The sequence below is a fragment of the Cydia amplana genome, chromosome 14, assembly GCF_948474715.1.
Source record: "Cydia amplana chromosome 14, ilCydAmpl1.1, whole genome shotgun sequence".
NCBI lineage: Eukaryota > Metazoa > Arthropoda > Insecta > Lepidoptera > Tortricidae > Cydia > Cydia amplana.
Genome location: NC_086082.1, coordinates 15541657 through 15568601, shown reverse-complemented (window position 1 = coordinate 15568601; position 26945 = coordinate 15541657). Strand labels below are relative to the sequence as shown.

General features: G+C 40.0%; 1 protein-coding gene and 1 long non-coding RNA gene across 3 annotated transcripts in view; both read left to right on the top strand.

Moving 5' to 3' along the window:
- The window catches only part of LOC134654185 (Ig-like and fibronectin type-III domain-containing protein 1), a 103102-nt gene extending 82904 nt beyond the window's left edge, over positions 1-20198 (top strand). For both annotated transcript variants that reach the window (XM_063509637.1, XM_063509636.1), the window contains exons 17-28: positions 6855-7056; positions 7556-7661; positions 8224-8364; positions 9150-9328; positions 15190-15357; positions 15872-15995; positions 16493-16694; positions 17167-17339; positions 17809-17981; positions 18338-18430; positions 18788-18944; positions 20050-20198. In XM_063509637.1, the coding sequence (XP_063365707.1) occupies positions 6855-7056; positions 7556-7661; positions 8224-8364; positions 9150-9328; positions 15190-15357; positions 15872-15995; positions 16493-16694; positions 17167-17339; positions 17809-17981; positions 18338-18430; positions 18788-18944; positions 20050-20087 (1756 nt within the window). In that variant the 3' untranslated portion in view covers positions 20088-20198. The remainder of the gene's footprint in view (positions 1-6854; positions 7057-7555; positions 7662-8223; positions 8365-9149; positions 9329-15189; positions 15358-15871; positions 15996-16492; positions 16695-17166; positions 17340-17808; positions 17982-18337; positions 18431-18787; positions 18945-20049) is intronic.
- The window catches only part of LOC134654243 (uncharacterized), a 206942-nt gene extending 182330 nt beyond the window's left edge, over positions 1-24612 (top strand). Inside the window, exon 2 of the long non-coding RNA XR_010097316.1 lies at positions 24114-24612. This is a non-coding gene — a long non-coding RNA (uncharacterized LOC134654243). The remainder of the gene's footprint in view (positions 1-24113) is intronic.
- Positions 24613-26945: the final 2333 nt, after the last annotated feature.

Here is a 26945-nt window from a genome sequence, read left to right as displayed (position 1 = left end):
CGGTATGGAGACGGACTCGACTTTATTTTCGTAATAAATTTCCCGGGATTTGTTAACTATGTAACAAGGCAATCTAAACTCATATTTGAACATTTTAATACGCTTATTTATTATGTATTTAATGTAATTTACTATGGAGAAATATTAAATTCAATTTACCTGAGATTTATTCAACTAGCGAAGTATCACTATCATAACTTAGTTTAACGGAACTTGTCGTGAGTACTAGTACTTTTAAAACTACGAGTACTTTAGAAATTGTTTTCCTTCGACGTTTCAAGGACGACATTATGCCCGTGGTCTCAAATTTTTGCCTTTCTACAAAAATAGTCAAAAATAGCCATAAACTAAACATGTAGGTAAATTTGTTCCATCTTATGTCATTTCGTGCGATCCCGGAGTCCCGGAGCATATTTATTAAACTTATAATAAAAAAGAAGCCGACTCCATATTTTCCCAACAATTTCCGGGATTTTGCCAAGTTTAGGTAAATATCGATCCGAATATCCGATCCCTGATGATAACCAAACCAAACCATTATAAACCTTAAAGTAATAATAAAACAAAGTTGTTTTTTGTTAAATTATTGGTTGTACCAAATGAACTATCCGCACTTGATGAACTTCAAATGAACTTCAACAGTTGTATTGAAAATGACGCGAAATCTGACAGTTGTACATGTCGAATAGGGGCCCCGGAAAACATCAAGATGTCTTTGCTACTTGTTAGTATAATTTTCTTCATCGTTCGTTTTTCTGGCCTCAAAATAATAATCTAAGTGTGTGCCGTCACGTAGGCAACGTAGGGCATTAAATTGAATTTAAAATGACATGGTCAATATTCTTTTATCCTTTCGAAGATGGCTACGACTGAGACTGGCCAATGTAAGCTCTATTTTAACATAACGAAGTCTTAGAATTGATATTTCAGCGTCTCCTTAAACTTGGAATACATATCATTACTTATTCCGTTCGCGTGTGGGTCTGAGTTGTGGTGGTTTATTTTATTAGGGGGTTAAACACTGTCAACAAACAAAAAAGACTCGGCGCTCGTTATATACATAAATATTTAGAGACATACGCAAAACAACTATTAAATACATTGATTGTGTAAAATGTGTAAAGTCTATACACAAATTTGTGCCCCGAATTTGACAGGTGATGTTGATAGAAGATAAAGAAGACACGCTAAAACATGTTTTTTTACATATATATTATAGGACATTCTTACACAGATTGACTGAGTCCCACAGTATACAAGCTCAAGAAGTCTTGTGTTGTGGGTACTCAGACAACAATATATATAATATACAGATACTTACATAGAAAACACCCAAGAAACAGAAACAAGTATCTGTGCTCATCACACAAATAAATGCCCTTACCGCGCGGGATTCGAACCCAGGACCGCGGCTTCACAGGCAGGGTTATTACTACCCACTAGGCCAGACCAGTTGTCGAATTGACTAATTCAGAGCCCGTATCATGAGTCACTGTCATATACGCTATCGAGAACGTAATTTACTTTCTATACATCTCGTTTGCACTAATATGCGAGTACGAGCGAGATGTATAGAAAGAAAATTACGTTCTCGATGGCGTTTATGTCAGTGCCAAACTGATGGTAGCCGTACTGGCTTGCAAAGTTTTATGAAGGGAGCTAACCCGTCTTTACAGACTTCACCTTCGTATACAATCAATAACTCTTCGTCCGAATTTAGCCAAGGCCTACCATTGGCCAATTAAGTGTTTGTTAGTACATGTAACCATTAAGCCAGCCGTATGCATCTATTATTCTGCTCGCAGTACAAATGGATCCAGACCAATGATATTCGATATTGCCTTTCAAAACCTATTACGCTAGAGAACATCTATCAATGCTTATTGGAACCTCGATTAATCCTATCCTCCTGACCTGAGACTCAGAAGCATTTGTTTTGTTTTTGAATTTGGAACTTACTCAATGAAAGTTCAAAATATTTTTTGGGAAAAAGATGACCGCAGGGTCTTAGGAGACTATATAACACGGAATAAAATGCTATCCTCTTTAAATATTCAAGCCTAAAACTTTCATAACTCGAAATATTGAAACTAAAAGCTCTTGAAGGTAAAACCTTGACGTCTGAAACATAAATTCTTCAAACTTGTAGACCTCTACTAGAAAGGATTTTCTTATAGTTTACTCCTAAAAGGGTGAAAAATTATTAAAAGCATTTTTACGACTTAAAAATCTTAATAATTATTTACTAATTTAATATTTTCAAGACAGGCAAAATCGACAACTCATGCTTCGTCATAGTCAATGCAATCTAACAAAAAAACTAAAAAACCTCAAAATAAACACAATATAAGTACATTTACAACAGGTTTCGGCATCTTGCCTAGTACCTAGGTACACCAAACATAAATGCAAATACAATATTACACCCCCACTCTGATATTTAACTGATATTTTAACGACTTCTACGTGGACGAACTTTAATCTTACTTATAAATCGAAGCCACGCTAAGTTTAAATAAGTGGCGAGACCTCCAGTAATAAATAACTTAAATAAGTAATCATAGTTGGAAGCGAACTCTATAACTACGATTCAGAAAACGCTCAGCGGGGCGGATAACGAAACTAACTGAATTTGAAACTTTAAAATTTGTAGTGGTTTTGCATGTAGCACTTTAGAACGAGGGGTTCGAATTATTTAGTAGTGCTGGTAATAGAAAGAGCCGCTACATTATGAAATGGTGCGCTAATTTATTTTTAGCTGCTTTTTGTTTAGGTATGTTTAATTTGAAAACCATTTGATAGAAATAATAGGTAATGCTTTTGGTTAATAGCGAATTCCTAAACGACAAAAACGCATTTTTTTATGATATAGGTAGCAAACGAGTAGACGAATCGCCTGGGGGTAAGCAATTACCATCACCCATGGACACCTACAACACCAGAGGGGTTATAAGTGCGTTGCGGCCTTTAAGATGGGAGTATACGCTCTTTTCTTGCAGGGTTGAAGGTCGTATCGGTCGTATTGTCTTTTACACATTCATTGCCACCCAGCCAAACAAGACATTGGTTCGGATGTCTTAAAAATGCCACAAAAATTTCGTCATATAAAGCTGTATACCACGATCCCGACTAACGGGTCATCCGGCCTGGGACCGGAATCATAAAATTCCCGATAGTTGGGTTTTCGGCATTGAATGTGTTAATGCTACATCTTGTCGCTAAAGGCTAAAGATTAGTAAAGTTTTCCCGTCATGTAGCTAAATAGCTAAAATGTGTCGTCATCATCACTGAATGGTGTTAATTGACGAATAATTCAGTGTTATTAAAAAAAAATCTCGGAAAATCAATGCCTTTCAGTTCTCACATCATTAAGACCTAATAAGTATTTTCATATAATTTTTAATATCTGGGAGACCGAGCTTTGCTCGGAAAACATACAAAAACTCGAAAATGCGCGTTTTCCCAGAGATAAAATCTAGCTAGATCGATTTTTCGCCCCCAAAAACCCCCATATAGCAAATTTCATCGAAATCGTTAGAGCCGTTCCCGAGATCCCCGAAATATATATACATATAAATAAATAAATAAATAAATAAATAAATATGCAAGAATTGCTCGTTTAAAGGTATTAGATAATGGGTGCCTTGAAATAAAGTTTTCTTGATCAAATACATTCATAAAATCACTTAGATATGGGCGTTACGGTACGTATTCTAATCACATTAAAACACTTACAAAACTTACTATTTAACATTCGTGTTAAATATTTAACTGCAGTCTACCGGAACCGCTGAATTTCAAATGTAGCCAACTTAAATAAAACAATTGCGAACTGGAAACTTCGTAGACTACCAAACAAGGTGCAAATAAGACCGTGTTCAGACTATAGACTAGGAGCTAGTACCGGGAAATGGATTACTAGCCTTATTACTAGATTCGGATAATTATGGCAGCACTTCATCGGTGGTCAGAGTAAGAGGCCAGCAAACAAAGGTATTTTATCAAAGCAGAACAAGTAATTACCCACTTTACTCTACCCGTTTTGTTGTAGAGCATGATTATTAGTTAAAAAATAAAATCAAACACGTAAATAACAACGCCCGAACTGTGATCGTCTTTTGGAGTTATATACCTAGTACGAAAATGATATGGTATTATTAACTTCATTGTAAGATACCTACTAGTTTTTGAATGATTTGATGACACGACATTCCCTTCGTAGTTTTAATAAAACTCATCAATTTCTTTATTTTACATCTAGTTAAATTATATCACAACTTACAAAAACTCAGGAGTATTCGTATAGTTATTACATATGCATTCTTTGATATTCGCACTTTGCAATAAAAAAAACTGCCTACCCACTTTAGGCTCCCTACACCGATGAGTAGCTGCCAGATGTCTGAAGCAAAGTCCGGTTTTGTAGCTCTCATGACCGGAGCTAGCTCTCCGTCTACTATATTTGCCCACTGTTCATATTCAATGTCCTAGGTTCTGAACTTAGTCGCCCTATTCTAACTTCTGCATGTAATTTAACTTTGAATTTAACAAGGTTGTGTATTGTATTTGACTTGGCATTATACCGTTCAGACAGACAAAGTAAGATTTTGTACTGATTTAGTCATGCGAATCCCATTGACTGAAAAATCTGCAAAGACTGAAAAACTTGCACTATCTCAATTTTCGTAAAAAAAATAAGTTTTTTGGCAAAAATGTAATTTTTGGTACAAGCTTTTATCGCTTACTGTACTTTTCTTACGACTGACAACTAATACTCATCGAGACAATTCTAAAAACCCCTAACACAATTAGATTGCGTTGTTTCATCACAGAGTTCCCATGGCCACCTCCTGTCTCCATCATCAGATCAGTTCGACAGTACCATATTATTGTATTGTCATCAGAACTACACACAGCTGCCAACTTTCATGACGCTACGATCCTTGGAAGATGGTTAAATTAGTTACCTTAGATTCCATTACATGTTAGTTACATACAGGTCGAGAGTTCCTATCGCCACCTCCTGTCTCCATCATCAGATCAGTTCGACAGTACCATATTATTGTATTGTCATCAGAACTACACACAGCTGCCAACTTTCATGACGCTACGATCCTTGGAAGATGGTTAAATTTTATTAGTTACCTTAGATTCCATTACATAGTTACATACAGGTCGACCTAATAAAAGCTTGTTAAAAACAATTTTTTGATAGATTTGACCAGGATAGATTTCCAGTCACCTATTCCAAAATACACATTATCACCGTCGTAATTCCATATCTTTTCACCTTATCTTTTTTTGAAAAAAATTGGGTGCTTTTCACTTTTTATACATTGTATAGGTATATACTTAAGTATCGAGAATGATATCAAATAAGATTAAACTTGAAACAGAACTACGCTAAAATATTCAACAAAATTAAACTTGGATGAAATTTCCACCCGAAATGAATTACGCTCCCAACTAAATTCTAAAGTTTCTTAGCCGAATAAGTTGTCACCAAAACCAAACTACCCTTGTACTTGAGAGTTGTAAGAGCAAATTGATTAGGTTCCGAGTCAACTTGTACAGTTTGAGACCAAATACTGGGCTAGCTAAGTCCCAGGCTTCAAATCGAGAACTACCTATACCTGCTGTCGCCGAGATGGTTTGCATATTATATCACAGTATTTATAGGTATAGTAGTGTTGCTAAAGAATCGAGACTTCGAGTTCTATTTTAAACTTAAAATACATAGATCCAAGGTTAAGTTGATTTAAACTTGTAGGAGTGTTTTTAAGTCTTCAGTGGAGACTAAGTCTTTATTTTTCTAAAGAAAATTCAACAATTTTTCGTAGTTCTCAAGTTGCTTTTTACATAAATAAGTAGGTACATACTTTCATACATACACGATGCCAGGTACAGTGTATAACTGTCGGTTTAAATTACTGTGGTTTAAATATACAAAATCTTTCAATACCTATATATACCTAGATTATGTCCATAAATCTTTTTATAATGTTTAGGTATGTATCCAATATTATACCTATACATAGTGCGACGTCCTGTTTTGTGTTAGACTCTGGCTGTAATGCATATTATATTATCCTCGAATCCTTTTGCCTCAAAACTTAAAAAAAAATATTATCTTACAACTCAAAAGACTCGACTAAAATGCAGTCTCGTAAAACTCGAGTTCATAGACTCGAGACTCGACAACTCGAGTTTTTGCCAACTCTATGCATTAGCCTCGTGGCTGTTCCCGAGAGGGTCCAACGCTTATACCTCAGGGTACCGCAAATGTAGTTAGGTTACCTTAATTAGAACGAGATGCAATCTTGTGTGACCTCTATTTCCCGGTTTAGGTAGTAACGGGAACTTCGAACACAATTATTAGAGCTAAATTCGGCTAACTTTAGGGGTAACAGAAATTTTGATATCGTGGTAATAATACATCTATTATTATGATGTCTAGAAACCTCCGCCAACGCGCAGCTCCGTCTTGTAGTTAAGTTTGATTCATGTCACGACCAAACATCAAATATACTAAATAGGATAAATGTTAAGCTTAGAAACAAATTATAAATAATGACTCACGTTAGACCAGGCCGTGTCCGGGCCGGAGCTTCCGGCTCCTCGTTTTCTATGGAAAGCATCACGTGATCACCTGTTATCTGTCATAGAAAAGTAAGCGCCGGAAGCTCCGGCCCGGACACGGCCCGGTCGGCCCGGTCTAATGTGAGTCATCTTTAAAAGTGGAAAAAGTTTAACCGGTTAGTGAATGGTGCAAGTGGCCCTTAGCCAAATTACCTGACTTTTAAATACCAAGGACACACATTGTAACACAAAATAACAGTAAACCATTTTTGCAGACTGTACTACAAATCTCCAACACAACTAGGCCAAGGCAACGTGACCATGATCAACACAACTGTGCCTGGTCACACCCTGGAGAAACTAACTCCGAACACACAATACGTGTGCTGGGTGAAAGCTCACGCCGCCGCTGGGGATTCACTGCCATCGGAGACGCTTGTGGCCTGGACTGATCCTGCTTATCCAGCGTATGTCGAGGTAAGACATACATACATACAATAACGCCTTTTTCCCGGAGGGGTAGGCAGAGACCACGGATTTCCATTTGCCACGATCCTGACATACCTCTTTCGCTTCCGTTGCTTTCATAATAACATTCCTCATACACGCTCGCCGGTTTAGGGTGCTCCTGACCTAGCTGGCCTTTCTTCAGGATTTCCCCGATAAGACAAACTGTTTCATATAGTATTTCTTTGAAGCTACGCTGAGAATTCTGATTTTAGGTCACTACCGACTAACTAGGCTATGAGGCCGTTAATTTTATATTAAGTACTTGAGTGCATTGATAAATCTGCTAGGTACTATACGCTTAGCACAGCTGATGGCGTGGTCAGTAACTCTAGAGTGGATCCAATTCAAATCAAGGTGCTTCAGTTTTTATGATCCGCAACTTTCTAGAGTTCAGTTTTAAGTTAGCACAACGCCGATACCTATTGCCAAAGCAAGGCAATTTAGCAGATGTTTTTCTTCCACATAGCCCCCGACTGTGAACCCCGTGAATCTGGTGGTGGAAGGCTCCAGCATGACCATCCTCTGCATCGCCATGGGGACACCTACACCTACCATCTCACTGTACATTTCTGGTAAGTGAAATACTCCTTCTTAGTTCTAGTTAATCCCTTAACTGGCACCTATGTTGTAGCCATCTAGAGGCAGTTGAAAAGGCTTTCAATTGATATTTTAGGTGAATCTAAATTGAATTCTGCATTGGTAGGTTTTACTTTGTTGAGGCCTAAAGCATTTAACCCTTAACACGGCAAGACATGAAATAATGTATCCACCTATCTCATGGAATGTTTTTAGGGATAGTAATGAGTTAAAAAGTACTATAATTTGCGAAAAAAAAAATTAAAAATTCTGAAAGTAGGGTTTTTAGGACGTCCGTTAAAACGGACATTGCCATGAACCTTATAGATTGATTGCTCCCAAGGGTGTAGACGTGTGCGCCGATTAAAAAATGATCGGCGGCGGCGTTTGCCAAAAAATCGGCGGCGGCGGCGTGTTTTCGGCGTGAAATCGGCGTGACCTTGACTTTCAGGTTTCTTAACATATCTTAAGATGCCATTTACATATCAATAGCAAGTTGGCATTTAAGAGAATGAAACAATATGCTTCTGAATTTTTGACTTCCCTTTTTTCATCCAGGTCACCTGATCCGCCAAGTGGAGACCAGACACATGGTGACCGTAATACACAACGTCACTCGCGACATGGACCAGATCTCGTGCTATGCCGATAACGGGTACGGCACACCTATGCAGGCTTCAAGGAAGATCAATATTTCACGTAAGTTCTTATATCCAATGTTGCAAAGGTGATGAGGCTGCTTATCTTATACCTTTAAACGAGCAATTCTTGTTTATTTATTTATATATATTTCGGCGATCTCGGAAACGGCTCTAACGATTTCGATGAAATTTGGTATATGGGGGTTTTCGGGGGCGAAAAATCGATCTAGCTAGGTCTTATCTTTGGGAAAACGCTGGTTTTTGAGTTTTTATATGTTTACCGAGCAAAGCTCGGTCTCTCAGATATTGAGTTTATAATTTCAGCTCATGGCATATGGAATGGGGTATTTTTGGTCCGAATCATTTGATCATTTCAAAAATGCCGGTAACCTAGCGGCAAGCAAATCGAAGGTCGTGGGTTCGGAGCCCGTTCCTCAGCCCGTACTAATAAGATTTTTAAATTAAATTATATTACGATTTTTACCAGTAAACTCTTCAGTGAAAGAAGTCAGCATAATGAATGGGTTATGTATAATTATTGGTGCAATAATTATTATTGGTACTTAATGATTAGGCTACCGAAAACCCCACCCGCTCCAGAGGGGCTACCGCGAAAACCGAAATTCGCTTATTGCTTTCTCTTTTACTCCAATGAAGGCGTAATTAGAGTGACAGAGAAAAATGCCCGCAAATTGCGAACTTCGATTTTCGCGGTTATAGCCACTAACTACTCCAAGGATGCAATCCGGAAATTTTTCATAGGTTGCAGTGGTCACACATAACAATAATGCGCGAATTAACTTGCGGGCAAAAGTTAGTTTATAACACAGTTTTACACCGCAGATGTACCAACAATCCAAGCGTCTGGCATCACTATGGCCGCTGCCGGTGACTCCGTAATCCTGGAATGCAGGGTCGAGGCCCTGCCGAAGCCAACTATTGCTTTCTGGAGAGACCCCAACGGCCGTACACCGGTCATCGATGGACCTAACTATAATATACAACTGCTCTCGGATGCTGAGGTGAGTTTATAAGCTAAGCACGAAGAATTGCGTACATAGACACGCCATTTCCTATCTCTATCGCATGCGCATAATTATATTGCTGTTTCACTTGCACGGTGGCATTGATCACCGGCATCAGCGGCGGTAAAAAAGGTAATTCGTGTGCGATAAAGATAGGAAATGCGTGTCAATCAATGTATGAAATTCTGCGTGCTTATAGCGTCCGTACTTTATTACAGTGTACGTTATAACAAGTAGGCACTAGCAATTGTGTTATGGTTTTATGTATCGCGCTTCACACAAAAAACATACTCACTTTAAGTCGCGCTCTAGGCAGAAATCGCTGGTTAAAACTTAAACGTTTGCAATACCTACCTATACTTTTTGTATAACTTATGTTGCGTGTAAGCTAACTTGTATATGTGGCACCAACTAATCTATAAATCTAACAAAAAAATAAGTTTTCTATAGAAACTAAACATTAGCTAGCTTACGATAACATTGTGGACGTCACATCTCTGAATCTCCTACAACTAATGCTCTAAATGTAAATAATAACGTCTAATAAAACTTCCATGAGACAAAGACATATTAAATATATTAAAAACGGGTCACTCACGACACTTCTAGGTACGAAGTGAAACATGTCGAGCGTTTTTCGACATAAAATACGTGAGTGACCCGTTTTTAATATATTTAATAATAACATCGTTCGGTATTTCAGTCTTTCGCTGCCGCGCCGGACACATGTGACCTTTACCATTTCTTTTTGACGAACGATAACATTGTGAGGAATGCCATAGTTCATTTACAATAAAAGTACGAACAAAACAGGCACAGGATCCATTCCGTCCAGTTTTTTGAAATCTATTTAAAATGCTATGACAGCTGTAATTGCTTTTCCTGGACATGAAGGCTGTGCTTTAACCCTTTATAAGGCATAAAAGTGTCAAGAATTATGCAAAATTGAACCCTATCGCTTTGAAATAAAGTTTAAAACGAGGTGGAAAATCTATTCCCTCTGCCTTATAAAGGCATAACTCATTTTTTTTTCAATCATCTAGTTGTTTTGATCGGACTCAATTTATTTAGAGTAGAGTATGAGTTTATTGTGTGACATATTTTATCTCAAGCTTTAGTCTTCATAGTTATTATATTAGAAAACTTTTCAGCAACAGTTAAGAAATATAATAATTTATAAATATGAAGTCATAGAAATGCCACTGGACAGATGTTGAATTTTGTTGATAGCATCTCTGTGCTAAGTTAGTGTATTTGTTTTACATTAGATTATAAGGGCAATAAAACGAAACAAGCTTTCCGTGCATGAGAGTAAATTTGTAAAACCTTTCCGAAAAGACACACCAGACAACTTATGTGAAATCGTGAAGGATAACATAACAACATAGCACCGTACTCGTAAATAATCATGTACACGCGGTGTCTTTACTTTTCAAGTTTTAATTTAAAACGAGCACCTTCTAGGCCACTTGTGTTCCCCCCGGAGCCAGATGTTCCGGTTTCTCCTATAACAGTAACGCCAGCAGATGTGAGGGAGGCGATAGCGAGTTTTTATAATGGGTCGGCTTCGGGGTTAGATGGTTTGCGTCCGCAGCACCTGAAGGAGCTGACATCTTCAACGGCGGGTAGCAACGGTCCTCGGCTACTAGAGTCATTGACGAGGCTTTGTAACTTTTTGATAAAGGGCTTACTTAACCCCATTGTTTGTCCGTATCTATATGGAGCTTCACTCTGTGCCCTGTCGAAAAAAGATGGTGGTATTAGGCCGATTGCTATAGGGTGCACAATACGCCGTCTTACAGCCAAACTCTGCTGTCGGGCCGTTAGGGACCAAATGGCAGCATATCTTCGGCCTGTTCAGATAGGTTTTGGCACAGCGCGAGGGTGTGAGGCAGCGATACATGCCACGCGGGCCTATGCCTTCGCTAATGAAGGTACAGAAACTGTTGTACTTAAAATAGATATTAAGAATGCTTTCAACAGCGTTGAAAGAGACGTCATTCTTGGTGAGGTAATGGAACAGGTACCCTCCCTCTTTCCATTCCTTCGCCAATGCTATTCTACACCTAGCAACTTGCTATTTAATGGGGTCTCAATTTTGTCGCAAGTTGGCGCTCAGCAGGGTGATCCATTAGGACCTCTCATCTTTTGCTTGGCGATACAGAAGATTATTTCTTCCCTGGATTCACCCCTAAATGTGTGGTATTTGGATGACGGGACAATTGGGGGTGATCCAGAGACAGTTTTGAATGACCTTAATAAACTCGTGCCAGCATTGAAGGGGATAGGTCTGGAGGTAAACCCTGCCAAGTGCGAGCTCTTTCGTTGCGGCTCATCTGCTGGTGGAGCTTTACAGTCCGATTTTGAGGAGTTGTTGCCTGGTCTGCGATGCCTTCAGAAGTCTTCTTTAAATCTTTTAGGTGCGCCAATTTTCCCGGAAGGGGTCGGTGCTGCGCTCGAAGATAAAAGGTTAGCTTTAGTTGGAGCTAAGGAACACCTGAACAGCTTATCTGCACACGTCTCACTTATCCTGCTGCGGAATTGTTTCGCTATGCCACGTATCATATACATTTTGAGAACGGCTCCAACTTGGTTGTTTGAAACCGAAGTCGCAAGGTTTGACGACACGATCAAGGTGGCGCTGGAATCTATTTTAAATGTGCATTTGAATGAAACGCAGTGGTGTCAAGCTGCACTTCCAGTCCGTCACGGTGGATTGGGAATACGTCGCTGTAGAGAGGTGGGAGTGGTAGCATTCCTTGCCTCGGCGCACGGTACCCTGGGTCTTGTCACTCGGATTTTATCTAATAATGGTGATATTACCCAGGTGCCGTTTGTTGCGGAGGCACTAAGCAAGTGGACCACTTTCTGCGGTGGCGATGAGCGGCCGGACAATCCCGTAGTTCAAAGGGGCTGGGACGATATCTTGTGCAAGAAGACCGTCGCAAATATGTTAGGGAGGGCGGTAGGATCGGACTTGGCGCGCCTCAAAGCCGCTTCTAGGGTTGAGTCGGGAGCGTGGCTACACGCATTGCCTTCCCCCTCGCTAGGCACACTCTTAGACAACGACTCTTTAAGGATCGCAGTTGCCCTGCGTTTGGGGTGTAAGGTGTGCGAAGCGCATCGGTGCATTTATGGGGTCATGGTCGAAGAAAACGGACACCATGGCCTAAGCTGCTTGAAATGCGCCGGGCGTTTTTCAAGGCATCATGCTATCAATGATGTGATCCGCAGGGCTCTGGTGTCGGCCAACGTTCCTTGCGTTTTGGAGCCTCCAGGGTTGTGCCGCACAGATGGCAAGAGGCCTGACGGTCTGACATTGGTTCCGTGGCAGAAAGGTCGGTGCCTCCTTTGGGATGCAACGTGCGTCAGTACGTTTGCGCCGTCCCACTTGAATCTCACGGTGAGGTCCGCTGGCTCAGCCGCGGAGTATGCGGCTAAAATGAAGCATGCTAAGTACTCTGCCCTGGAGCCAATGTACGATTTTGTGCCAGTTGCAGTCGAGACTGCGGGACCTTGGGCTTTGGAGGCCAAGGAATTCGTAGGGGGTTTGGGCCGGCGGCTGAGGGACAGGGGGTGCGACCCTCGGTCCGGATCGTACCTGGTTCAACAAATCTCATTGGCCATTCAACGTGGTAACGCTGCCAGTGTGATGGGGACTTTTGAGCCAGGTACGATTCGTGACAATTGTTTTGTTTAGCTTTGCATTATTGTTTAAAAATGACGAAGCCTGTTGCGGATATCATCATTGGTTTGGTTGGGACGAAGCATGTTGCGGATTTGTATTTGTGGCCACCTGACGAAGCCTGCGTTGTGGATATCCTAACTAAAAATTTGATCTTTTGAATTTGATCATATTAATGTTAGTGTTAATTTATTTTTTATGTATATTAGTTTCTGCATAATGTCATTAATTAATTAATTAATAAACATATCTTCAGTTTTAATTAAAATGTTTGTGGAAAATGGTCTTAATAATACAGGAAACGGTTATGAGTTCATTTCAATTGTGCAGCCTAGTAAATGATTAAATTTATACACCATTAAAGATCTCATCATCTTCGTGTTAACGTTATTAACTCATACTTGGCGGATCATAACTAGTGTTGGTAGTAACTCGAGTCTAAATTTAAAGGACTCTACTCGTTTTTACGAGACTGCGCTAAATAAACTTCCGAGTCTTTACCCTTTACCTGGCTAAGAATATGTATTTCCCACATACGGCACTTCAAACTGTAGTATCTTAATTATCTAAACACTAATTAATTAACAGGGTTTATTTTTAGGGGCACGGCAGTGCCTCCGCCAAGTCGAGTATTAATAAGACACAATATGTGTTCTAATTTCGATCAGTAAGACATTCGATTGTCATTTTTGAACTGTCGGCCTGGTAAAGGGTAAAGTCCCGAGTCACTCGACTCTCGAAAAAGACTCAAGAAGCGACTGCCCTTATCGAGTCTTCTTTAAATGCAACTCAAAAGGAATAGTGCCTCCGAATAGACTCTGTCAATTCAGTATATAAAAGTATATAAAATAAGTGTTATTGTATGGTGTACTACCCTTATGAATTTTAGATAAAGACCATCCACATCGAATTATTTTCCAAAAAAGTGAGAGTTTTCTGAAAAGGCTCAAGTTTTTACAAAAGACTCGGGTCTCTAAAGTTGAAAAGAAGGAACTTAAATTTCGAATAAATTATAATGTACCTACCTAATTAAGTCAAAATTCGAGTTCTTTTCAGCTTTAGACTTATAATCTTGGAGGATACAACTAAACGGAGTAGCCATTGACAGGCTTTCCCCTCTGTCGAAAATAGGCGGCCAACGGTCATACACAATGTATGGACTGACGTTTATCTGACATGGCTATTTTTACGTTACGCATACATTTGACGTTCCCCTCCCCTGCAAAAATCGGCAGACTGTTTTGTACAGAAAATTACAGACATGGCGTCTCCGTTTGATTATATCCTCCAAGCTTATAATATATTATGAGTCTGAAAAATACAGTTGAGCCTTAAAGCAGAGGACTCAAACGTCCCGTCTTAACCAACACTAATCTGCACGTTCTCGCTGCCACAGATAGTGTTTCAACCCTGTTAAGTTCGAGTTAAGATTCAAATTACAAACTTGAACGCCATCTAAATGCTAATTCTTCGTCGATTATGGTGGATATTTATTTGATCTTATGCTAATCTCCTAATCTCATTCCTATTCATGGCTCCTTGTGAACTGGGATGTCTTTAATACAGTTCAATTTGCTTGTGATTATTGTAATTACTATACGTATTAAGTAGACAGATCAAACAATTCGTTGTAGTCTCAATTATACACAGGAATTATATTTATTATATATTTTATCTTTATCTCTTTAAGTGATTACAGGGAATGATCTAAAAACGATTTTGTACAAAATTATAATAACAACAAATAGGTAAGTTAAATTTGTACCGAACCCTCGGTGGGCGAGTCCGACTCGCACTTGTCCGGTGTCATCTAGATACGTTCAGGTTATTTTTGACAAACGTACAAAAATACTTGTTGCTAATGAGGGTAATAAACAAAATCATGGAAGCAGAAAATTAAGTCATCACAGCTTTTACAGACCATTTTTTATCAGAGAAAAATATTATTACAGCGGCGACGAATGACGATAGGTACTCGTAAATAAATAAAATATATGTGTGTGCGAATGTCAGATGGTTAACAAGCTCGTATATTATGACCCGGACCCGAAGGAAACGCCATATTGAATACCGCGCCGCTGAAACAGTTTTTAGATTTATTTAGAACTAGTTTCGTTTTAGCAGAAGTAAGTATTTGTTTGAAACAAATTATATCTCACTAACTGTTTCACAGGAACAAACAAAATACACCATGCGTCTAATAATAAAGAAGATAGCGGACACGGACGAGGGAGACTACTTCTGTCACGCCGAGAACGCATTTGGGAAGACTCTGCGACCAGTCTCGGTGCGGTTGAGGCCGTCGACGCCCCATCATAACGTTACGGAGTGCTGTACTCAGGTAAGACATGTAAAAGAATGTACTACTTCTTGCGGGAAGACTCTGCGGCCAGTCTCGGTGCGGTTGAGGCCGTCGACGCCCCATCATAACGTTACGGAGTGCTGTACTCAGGTAAGACATGTAAAAGAATGTACTACTTCTGTCACGCCGAGAACGCATTTGGAAAGACTCTGCGACCGGTTTCGGTGCGGTTGAGGTCTTCCACGCCACATCATAACGTTACTGAGTGCTGTACTCAGGTAAGACATGTACATAAAACAAAGATAGAATCAGATATGTAAGTATGTGTAAACATTGCCTCAACCATTTTCCAAAATGATGTAAGGCATTTGTGACATAAAATGGTTTAAAATTAGGTAGCGGTTTTTTTTAATTTGAATTTAATAGTTATTCATTTCCATACCTACCTGATATTCAAACTTACAACATCTCACCCGTCAATTAGAACCAATACTGTAACCCCATGAACGTTAAGCCATCCGCTTTGCGCGTTTAACATCACCTTTTGACACAGATGAACGTATCGGCGGCGTGTATCGACGCATGCAGTTTCCACCTTGATATGGACAACATCATGGACCGGCCGGAGTGCATGAACGACTTCGACAAGCTCATGAAGTGCGCGGCTGACGGATCAGGTAAACAGAACCCCTAAGGTACGGGACCTAAACGTCAACATTTAAACCATTTTACCCTTTTTTACGTAGGTATTTTGGGAGCTGGATCTCACGATCAAGCGTCCACGCGTCAAACATCATCACACGTCGGCGTGACGTTTACACATGAAACTATATCATCAGAATGCGCCGTGATTAAATCTTTCATAACTTCAGTTGAGCAAGCGGATTTCTGTCACAATATTCGGTTTGCAAAAAAGCCGAGTAAATAACAACTGTAGCCTTGGCAGTATCAAATAGACATATTCGCTAACGTCTGCTTAACTTACTTTCTATACATCTTGCTCGCAGTAATATGCAAGTACGCACACGCCACACGGTAGTGAATATTTATGTCAGTATCAAACTGGTGGCCGTAGCCGTTAGTATTTCGTGTCTAACACTGCAAAGCTTGCAACGTCATTTTAAAGTTGTCGAATTTCCTTCATAAGTTTTATTCTTCAATTTAATTTACGCAGATCACCGCAGCTGCTGCGCTTCCTGGGGCGTCCCTCGCAACTGTCTAGAACTATGCCGCGGCGGAACCGTCGCACGCTCATGCGCGCTGCAGCACGCGCGTCGCGCGCTAGCGTGCTTCCGTGACGCCGGAGCACGGCTGCCTGGCCCACCGCGGAGTTTGAAAGCGCACGCCGCGCCTACACCGCACGCTGTACTCCTTAGGTATGTTGGTTCTTACGGATATCAACTTGTAACCCTAACCTTATTGTAACCTTTGAGGCATGATGGCCTTGGAATTGGGTTGCGGCGGCACTGTTGCATGCTTCTTAAGTTTACAACTGCTTAGAGCTATTCAGCTCGCAACAGCCTTATTGGGATGAGTTCGGACTCGACCGGAACCGGTTCCCTCATGACATTTCCCTCGAAGAAGAACTGGTAACTATTAAATGATATTTCGTAAGTATACAAGCGACAATGAAACACATCAGGTTAGCTCTGGTGAAAATAACTTTAAGTCATTAATCAATTTCTTTTTTTCTATGTCCGGCTGTTGTGGCATTAGGCCTTTTTATTTTCTAACAATTCCCACTGGAAAAAAGAACTATCTCTACCTGGCAAAAACCACTCAATGTATTGAGTTATGTATATTTGAACACACTTTGAAAATTACTAATTTATGTCCTTCTTTGTCTAGCTGGGAGCCACCAGCGAAGAATCCGCAAACAGTCTACTTATACCGCGTGTTCTGGCGCGCGTACGGCGCCAAAGTGCCAGAGAAGTTAGACACCAGCGAAACTAGTGTCGTGCTCACAGGGCTACAGGACGACGTTCGATACGAATGCGTCGTCAAAGCTGCGAATGAGGCTGGTAAGTGCACTTTTAATATATATTCTAGCGCGCGTACGGCGATAAAGTGCGAAAGTTGCCTGCCTTGCCTACGGGAGTAGTGTGGGCTACAGGACGATGGTCGATTCGAGTGTGTCGTTAAGGCCACCAATGAAGCTGGTAAGTCTACTTACTTATAATGTGTGTAGGTATTCAGGCGCGCGTACGGCGCCAAAGTACCAAAGACACCAGCGAAACTAGCGTAGGTGGATGGAGTACGGAGCCAATTGCTACTACTAATCGAATATTCAAAGTGTTAACAACATCTATTGTCCTTATAATGTGCAGGGGTACAGGTACACACAAACATAACAAGAGTTTTCTTATTCGTCTCCTGTTAGGTGTTAGTCGTTTGTTTCTTCTTAGTACAAAATAACTAGAATAAAAGTTAACTAGAAACAAAATAAGGGTTCATTCTCTGCCTTTCATTAACCAGCCTCCCGATTTCCAGGCACCTCATCCCTCAGCCAGTCGATAATGTTCACGACGGCGGGCCAGGAGACGGGCGCGGCGGCGGCGCCGGTGACCGCGGGCGGCGCGGCCACCGCCGTCGGTGTGGCTGTCGCCTGCTTGCTCGTGGCGGCCATATTGGCTGCCGCTGCCTTGTATTATAGACACAGAAAGGTGAGTTATCGCTTCTGGCCCCGTAGCCAAAATGCCAATCGCTAACGCTCCGTAGCGAACGAAACGCAACTGTCACTGTCACACTAATATGGAAGAGTGACAGAGAGACACAAAGCGATTCGATGGCGAAGCGGTAGCGATCGTCACCTTGGCTAGCCCGCCTGGCGGCCTAGCCAAGGTGACAATCGCTTGCGCTTCGCCATCGAATCGCTTTGTGTCTCTCTATCACCCTTCGTTGCGTTTCGTTCGCTACAGAGCGTTAGCGATTGGCGTGTTGTCGATGGGGCCTGTATAGATAGTCGCCATTGTCAACGTGACAGCGTATAAAATAATCTAAAAAATCTTATCCATTTCAGAATCTTAGACTAAAGGCCCAGGGTGGCGTTGCGTTTGAAAACCCGAGTTACCTTAGGGAACCAGCGCCGATTTCTGACGCCACCATTATCAACGTAAGCAATCAATTATACTATAATTTATCAAAAAAAGAACTTTTACTCTGCTCATTTCTCATAAATAAAAGATAAAAGTGTATTCATTATGAGAAAAAGCTAGAAGCTACTTAATGTACCTACTTGGAAAACGAAAATAGAATGTCCTTTCTTATAGTAGTTGGACCAGTTTAGACTTATTATTGTCTCCTTCGCTTTACTTTCTGAAGTAACACCAGAAGCAGAAACGCACAGTAACCCTTAAAATTTTTTTTATGAAAAACTTTTCTATCTTCGCATCTCACTTGGTCTCCTTAGAGTTCCTTTAATAAATCCCTATTTTCCACAAGAAAGTAAAACTCTGACGTTCTGTAACAGGGCTCAGTACCAAACGGGAACGCCAACGGCGGAAACGGCGTCGTCAACAGCAACGGGGTTTCCATAAGTACGGCGTGGCGACAGGAAACGCTACAGAATCCCAGCACCGCCACACAGCGGGAGGTCGATCCCACGCTGTATGAGGAGCTGAAGTTAGGTTAGTGCAAGTCCTTCCTTTTAAAGTGCGTCAATGAGCAACGGCGTTGTCAACAGCAACGGGGTTTCAATGACTCGACAGCAAACGCTACAGAATCCCAGCACCGCCACACAGCGGGAGGTCGATCCCACGCTGTATGAGGAGCTGAAGTTAGGTTAGTGCAAGTCCTTCCTTTCAAAGTGCGTCAATGAGCAACGGCGTTGTCAACAGCAACGGGGTTTCAATGACTCGACAGGAAACGCTACAGAATCCCAGCACCGCCACATAGCGGGAGGTCGATCCCACGCTGTATGAGGAGCTGAAGTTAGGTTAGTGCAAGTCCTTCCTTCAAAAGTGCGTCAATGAGCCACGGCGTTGTCAAAGGCAACGGGGTTTCAATGACTCGACATGAAACGCTACAGAATCCCAGCACCGCCACATAGCGGGAGGTCGATCCCACGCTGTATGAGGAGCTGAAGATAGGTTAGTGCAAGTCCTTCCTTCAAAAGTGCGTCAATGAGCCACGGCGTTGTCAAAGGCAACGGGGTTTCAATGACTCGACAGGAAACGCTACAGAATCCCAGCACCGCCACACAGCGGGAGGTCGATCCCACGCTGTATGAGGAGCTGAAGTTAGGTTAGTACAAGTCCTTCCTTCAAAAGTGCGTCAATGAGCCACGGCGTTGTCAAAGGCAACGGGGTTTCAATTACTCGACAGGAAACGCTACAGAATCCCAGCACCGCCACACAGCGGGAGGTCGATCCCACGCTGTATGGGGAGCTAAAGTTAGGTTAGTACAAGTCCTGACTTCAATGGTGTATTTAATTGATGAACGCGGTTTGGTGGCGAGAGACGCTGTAGAACCCAAGCACCGTTACAATGATTCACAAATGTTACTTACAAGTTTAGGTATACATTATAAATATGTGTTTTTTTTGAGCCGTGGATGTGAGTTAATGGGTCCTCGCTAGAGATACGGGCGGCCGGTTGCTCATTGTTTAATAAAAGCTATATTTGTTGTGTTTTGTGGTGACTTATTAGTGTTTGTTGGGTCATTTTATGAGTGTGTAATATTTTATACAAGTGTAATTGATATAAACCTAGTAAATTGTATTTAACTTCCAGGTCAAGATGGCGCGGGCTTCAAGCGCCTGAAGCCATAGCCGTCGGCTCGCGGGGCATCTCCGCTGCGCTCCCCGCGGCTCTCAGCGCGGGTCGCGCCGCGGTACTAGCTCCGCGACCCGCACACAACCAGGACACATGTCCAGACGAAACTATAACTAATATACAACCAGGACATATGTCCAGACGAAACTGTAACTATTATACAACCAGGACATATGTCCAGACGAAGCTGTGTAACTAATATACCAACGGTATAGGGAATATTACGCGAAACTCTGCGTAGGGGCGCCACTACCACAAGCTATCACAATCTGAGGGTCTACCGCAAACGAGAGAGTCGAAATTTTGTTATCTAACCTCTATATCACGCTTCCATATTCGAGCGATAAAGAGGCAGATAGCAGAGTTTCTATTTTTGCGTTTCCCGGTAGACCCTTTGTAAACAAACCGCCTTGATGTATCAATGTCATATTGTAACAAAAAACAGTTTAAGGCACAGTATGTATAAGTTACTGTATGGTTTACGATGGGTGCCAGTGCAGCACTCTGGCGGCAGAACATTGCAGTAATACCCCCTATTACGATATACAGCCAAAGGCGTGTAAACCTTAAGATCTCAGGTACTTGAGAAACTTGGACGGTGGCTCCCATGGCCGACTGGTCTACGGGTGAACTGCTGAAAATGCTGCACTGCGCAATACTTGTTGTTGGATATCGTCGGGTGACAAGTAAAAGTCACTAACTAAAATCATTGAAATTATCGGACAATAAACCGTGTTACAAGTGCAATAAAGTGCATTGTTACTTTAATTTTTTGATAGTACTTAGTGACTTTTACTTGTCACCCGACGATATGAGAATTTTATGTATTTCGACGATATCTTTTTATTGCCCTAATAAAAAATTAAGAAATTTAGTAAGGATCTTGGGAATTTGTTTAGGACATCATCTTCCTCGCGTTGTCCCGGCATTTTGCCACGGCTCACGGGAGCCTAGGCTCCGCTTGGCAACTAATCCCAGGATTTGACGTAGACACTAGTTTTTACGAAAGCGGCTGCCATCTGACTTTCCAACCTAGAGGAAATCTGTTTAGGATTGTTCCTCCCAAATTTTACGATTAGGTATTTGTCAACATAATACATATAAAGATATCATTGTAAAACAGAAAATTCTCATGTCCAACCACAATATGGCGTCGTTCTACATTGCACTGCGGCGGTAGCACGGTCGCATTTTTATCGCCTGTCACTTTCTAACAAGTATGTAAGTGCGAAAGGGACGGGCATAGTGACAGGCGATAAAAATGGAACCATGATGCGCCTGCTGGTTTAAATCCTGCCTCGGTTAAAGCAGGCCTTTGTCTTTATTTCTTTAGTATTTGACATCTATTTTCAATTTTATATTATATCAATAGGAAAGCATCGTAGGGTGAGGCGCTTCGTAGTCCAAAAGTAATCTTTATAAGAACGTTATGCAGTCCGTAAGTCATCCGTGTGGGTTTATTAAAGGCCAATTTGGCCTAAAATAGTCACCCTTTTGTCGTCCGTTATCGTGGCCGTCACTCACAGTGTGATGACATGACACGATAGACGATAAATTAAAAGTGCAACCATAATATCCGTATAGGGGCCAGTTTCTCAAAAGATTGTAACTTGTAATACAAGTACGTGGAAGTCCCTTTCTAACAAAAGCTGTCAAAAAGTGACATCCGCCAGTATTATAAGTTCCAAGCTTTTTTTGAAACGGGCCCCAGAACTCACCGTGTAACTCAACGTTCATTTATGTTATATTTTTTTGTACGGTGATATGACTATAAATTCAAGCACTCTACTCGTAACAACCTTGTGTTACATGGGAACTATATTTTTTTAATACACAATAGTTGTATGTTACATTAGAAAAGTTATGTATATTAACTTTATTATGAGCTAATGTATCATAGAGCTGGATAGTGGGAGTAAAGAACGGACATTTTTGATTAAAAAACAATGGGTGACGGACTTGTAGTACTGTCGTCTCGCTCGCTCACATACACTTAACGCTGCAACCATTTCAATCTTAGATTTACGTTTTGATTCCACCAAATATTAATATTTAGTAGGTTGTGAATCTGAGAGGAGCCAGCGAGCGATCCAAATATAATATAACGATTTTAAACATAGTTTGTGAATGAATCTCAATAACTATAGACGTAATGGTGGATCTAATTGTATATATCTTTACATATATAGAGAGAGACGAATTAAATATGTACAGTAGTAATATTTTATTACAATATGGAGTTGGAAAAAACCCTAAAATACGTTACCAAGACGGTGTAGATAATAAAAAGTAATTTTAATCTTAAGTCATATTTGTGGTATACTTGATGTGATTTAAACCAAAAAGCAAGTAACTTCAACACGACGATTGTAAATATCCTTGATAATGTTGACTAAAAAAAACATTGAATGTATAATTAAGTGTAAAAACGATGTAACAAGAAATACTAGTGTATACAGAATTACAGATGACAGTCGAGAAATAGAAATACTGTCGAGTTGCTTCGCTCTTAACTTGTCAGCCCTAGTATAAGTACACATATAGCACGGTCGCATTTTTATCGTTTGTCACCATGCCTGTCACGTTCTAACAAATATGTAAGTGCGAAAGTGACGCATGGCATGACAGGTGATAAAAATGCGACCATGATAGCTGGTCTGTAGGGCTAAGATGGCCGGCTCTTTATCATTTGTCACCATGGTTGTCACGTTCTAACAAATATGTAAGTGCGAAAGTGACGCATGGCATGACTGGTCATAAAAATGCGACCATAATAGCTGGTCTGATACCTAGTATTTATTGTTACAAAAGTATTTTACTGAACTTGGTTAGACCACGTAGTTTGAGTTGAAGTAGATTTTATCCTCTAGCGGCCCACCAATACAAGGAAAATTGGCAGTCAAATTTGAATCTATGGTAATTAGAAAATAGAGTTGAATTTGTTTTGTTTTAAAGTAGAACGAAACAAAACAAAAGCAACTTTGTTCCATTTAATAAAATTTTATTGGAAGTAATTTGTACAGTCAAGTGTAAAAATATGTATGTACTCATCATACTCAAAAATATGTCCCATAGCTCTTATGTCAGCGAATTAAGAACTAATGGACATATTTTTGAGTAAGTTGTATGCACCCATATTTTTACACTTGACTGTACTAGTATTAGGACTTTGAACCCCAAGAGGTTACCTATAGGATAAAATTAGATCGCTCTATTAAAAAATGTGCCTTCAAACAATTTATGAATTAGTGTTAATATAGACGACCGATATGTGAACTATACTGGATACTTAAGTCAAAGTAATTTTGAGCACTAATTTATTATTATTTAAAATCAAACAGATTTTTGAAAAAAAAAATCAGTCGCTCTAGAAATTGAGCGGTCAAACCATAGGCGCATAAAAACTGTGTCTTACATTTAAAAAAATAGAGTTTGTGCGGAAAGAGAAGAGTCGTAGAATGTATTGGATCCCTTACATTTCGCGACTCTTCTCTTTCCGCATAGCATCTACAGTTTTCCAACGTAGCATACAGTTTTATGCAAGTTAGGGCAGACTTGGCACCATCGTTTTACTTTTTTTAAGTAAACCAAGGTCTCCTTAATATTATAATATTTATAATACTGTATAGGTATACATAGTAATTAAATACAGACATTCTATGAACATTCATTTCGAATTCATTTCGATTTTAATATCCAGTGTGGTCAGCCGGTCGAATTTTAGATATAGTTGACCTTTCGGCCTCTGTTTTTTGTACCTGTCCTGCGGCGGTAGCACGGTCGCATTTTTATCGCTTGTCACCATGCCTGTCACGTTCTAACAAGTATGTAAGTGACGAGCATAGTGACAGGCGATAAAAATGGAACCATGCTGCGCCCGCTGATGTAAATAATAGTCGTTTTAAAATTTTATACAGTTTCCTTCTATCTATACGCCTATTCGTACAGACGCAAAAACAAATATTTCATGGGCTTCAAACATAAAATCGGTAAAGTTGTAGATAGGTGATAAAACTAGTAAGTACCTACACTACTTATTTGTTGCAAAACACAGCATATCAATTGTAAGGCCTATTTTTTAATCTCCTGATGAAGTGTTACTAATTATAACAGTGTTTTATTTCAAGAAATGGTTTATCAATAAAAATAAATACTTTGATATTTTATGTTTAAATACACACTATTTACATAATTATTATATAATTATAATAACTATGTGGCATCTATATTTGTGTTAAATTATTGCTTGTCATTTGTTACTATTACTAGTACATATATGTTTATTCTCAAGATATTAATGTATTTTGTTACTTTTTAAATATTTTTTACTTTATATCCATGTTTTTATGCATTTTTCCTTTAAAATGTACTTTCTGCTCAGTATATAGTACGGTATATATTGACATATGTTTGCTCAGGCGCAGCAATGTGATTATATATAGAACAACTTATTATAATAATTTTAGATGAAGACGGATGTGACTAGATTTGTAAATATCAAATAAAAAAGCCAAATACAAATGTGGTGCTTTCATTCTTCACCTTTCTCGAACGAAACTAAAGTAATAAATAAATAATAATATAAACAAATATTACGACATTCTTACACAGATTGACTAAGTCCCACAGTAAGCTCAAGAAGGCTTGTGTTGTGGGTACTCAGACAACGATGTATATAATATACAAATACATAAATACGTAGAAAACGCCCAAGACCCAGAAAAAAATATCTGCGCTCATCACACAAATAAGTAAGGGCGAATCCCGGTAAGGGCATCCTTACCGGGATTCGAACCCAGGACCGCGGCTTCACAGGCCAGACCAGTCGTCAAAAGTATTACTCAATAATCAGACATACTTTCAGCTATTTATACGAGCTTACGTAACCAATGCCAATATTTAATGCTCCGTAGCGTAGCGTAGTCATCTATATCACTCTTCCATATTAGCGCGACAGAGACCTTTGCGTTTCGTTCGCTACGGAGCGTAAACGATTGACATCATGGCTACACCCTGAAAGTTTCAAATTTTGAAACATCAGTTACGAGAACCCGGTGGGGAGAAATTACCGAACGGGATAGTCTTATGTATCTTTCAGTAGGAGTAGCAGCGAAAACGCTATTATTGTTTGTCCTTGTCAGAGTCTCACTTTTTTTTTTTATTCCTTACCATAAATTAGTATGGATTATGGTGGGCAACAAATAAATTCGACCAATCATAGTGTCGCCTATGTTTTGTCCCTCACGGAGGCACGCGTATACCACTTCTATAGGATCCTATACCTTCTATGCGAGAACCCATAATCTTACAAAATCAACGGCCACTTATTTTAATCTCAGACATTACTGAAAAGGCCGTAAAAGAAAATTCTGTTGGAACCCATCTGGTCTTTTACAAGACTGTAGTTGCTAGGATCCGCACAGATGATACATATAACAGAAGTTAGTATTTATATGAAATTATGTATTGTTATTTTTTGTGCTAAAAATTAATCATTTAATGAAGACACAAAATTCATACATAAAATCACATGTCACAATCAAAACTAACAAAACTTTGTGGTAATAATTATTTCTTATTCTTATTCTTTATTTGTGATTTTATTGCTTTGTGCGCGAAACAGAGATACTTAAAAACTTTTCAAAAGTGGGCCTGCACTAAAAAGTCCACAGTGGCGACTACTAGCTGTGGATCATCGAAATTTCTGCTGTCAAACTTAAAAGAGCATTCTATCGCACAAATACATCAGTGCGAGCGAGATGAACTACGATAGAGTTTACGCAGTCGCTAACGTAAACGTCAAGTGTTTTTTTAATACCACGTCGGTGGCAAACAACCATTCGGCCGGTAAGCAGTCGCCGTGGCCTTTGGACGCCTGCAACACCAGATATTATTACATGCGCGTTACCGACCCTTTTTTTTTAAGAGGTTTAATGCGTTGCGCATATTATACCACCCGGCGCGAGGACGGGCTGGGTGGTTATGTGGGACTCCCTGTTGTGGGCTGATGAGACCCCAGGTATACCCACTAAAACACCTCTGTTGGCCGCCTCAAGGCTTTAAGGCGAGGCACGGGAAACGGCCGGGTAGTACATATAAGGAGAGGCATGTAATATGACTCTCCTCCATATTAGGTTTGAATGTAGTCCATATAAGAGAGTCATGTCTATATAAGGAATGGAATTTAGGTACAACCATTTGACACCTTCCACGTGTAAGCCTCCCCACATGTAACCACATGTTCCACGTGTAACCTAAATTCCCTAGTTTATATATAATTAAATATACTAGTTTTAATCAATAAATTACAGTATTTACTCATAGTCATACTCATTTATTTATAATATAATTACATATTACATTATTATTACAGTTTTGGTTGGTATACTAAATAAGTGTGTCAAACATTATTACAATTGTGAGGATAGTGTTAATTATATTCGTTTCATAAAATTATTATTTAAAATGTCGACTGGTTTGTAAATTATAAGTCATTTAGACTGTAAAAGGTATGCGCGAGGAGTCATTTTTTCAGTTGTTGTTCTTGATAGATTGTATCGTGGTGATGTCCTGCGGTAATTTGTTATACACTTTGGGGCCCAGTACGTGCATGGTTTTGGAGGACTAAGTCAGTCGGTGGCTGGCGGGAAGTAGGGGTTCTTTGCTTCCTAGACGGGTACGGGTGAGCTTGCTGGTATTAAAAGTGTGTTTGTGTGTGTGTACGTGTTTGGCGATGTTAAATATGTATTGTGAAGGTAGTGTGAGTATGTTATTTTGTATGAAGAGTTGTTTTGCTGGTGAACCTGGGGCCGACATAGATACTAGTCTGACCGCACGTTTCTGTAAGACATAGA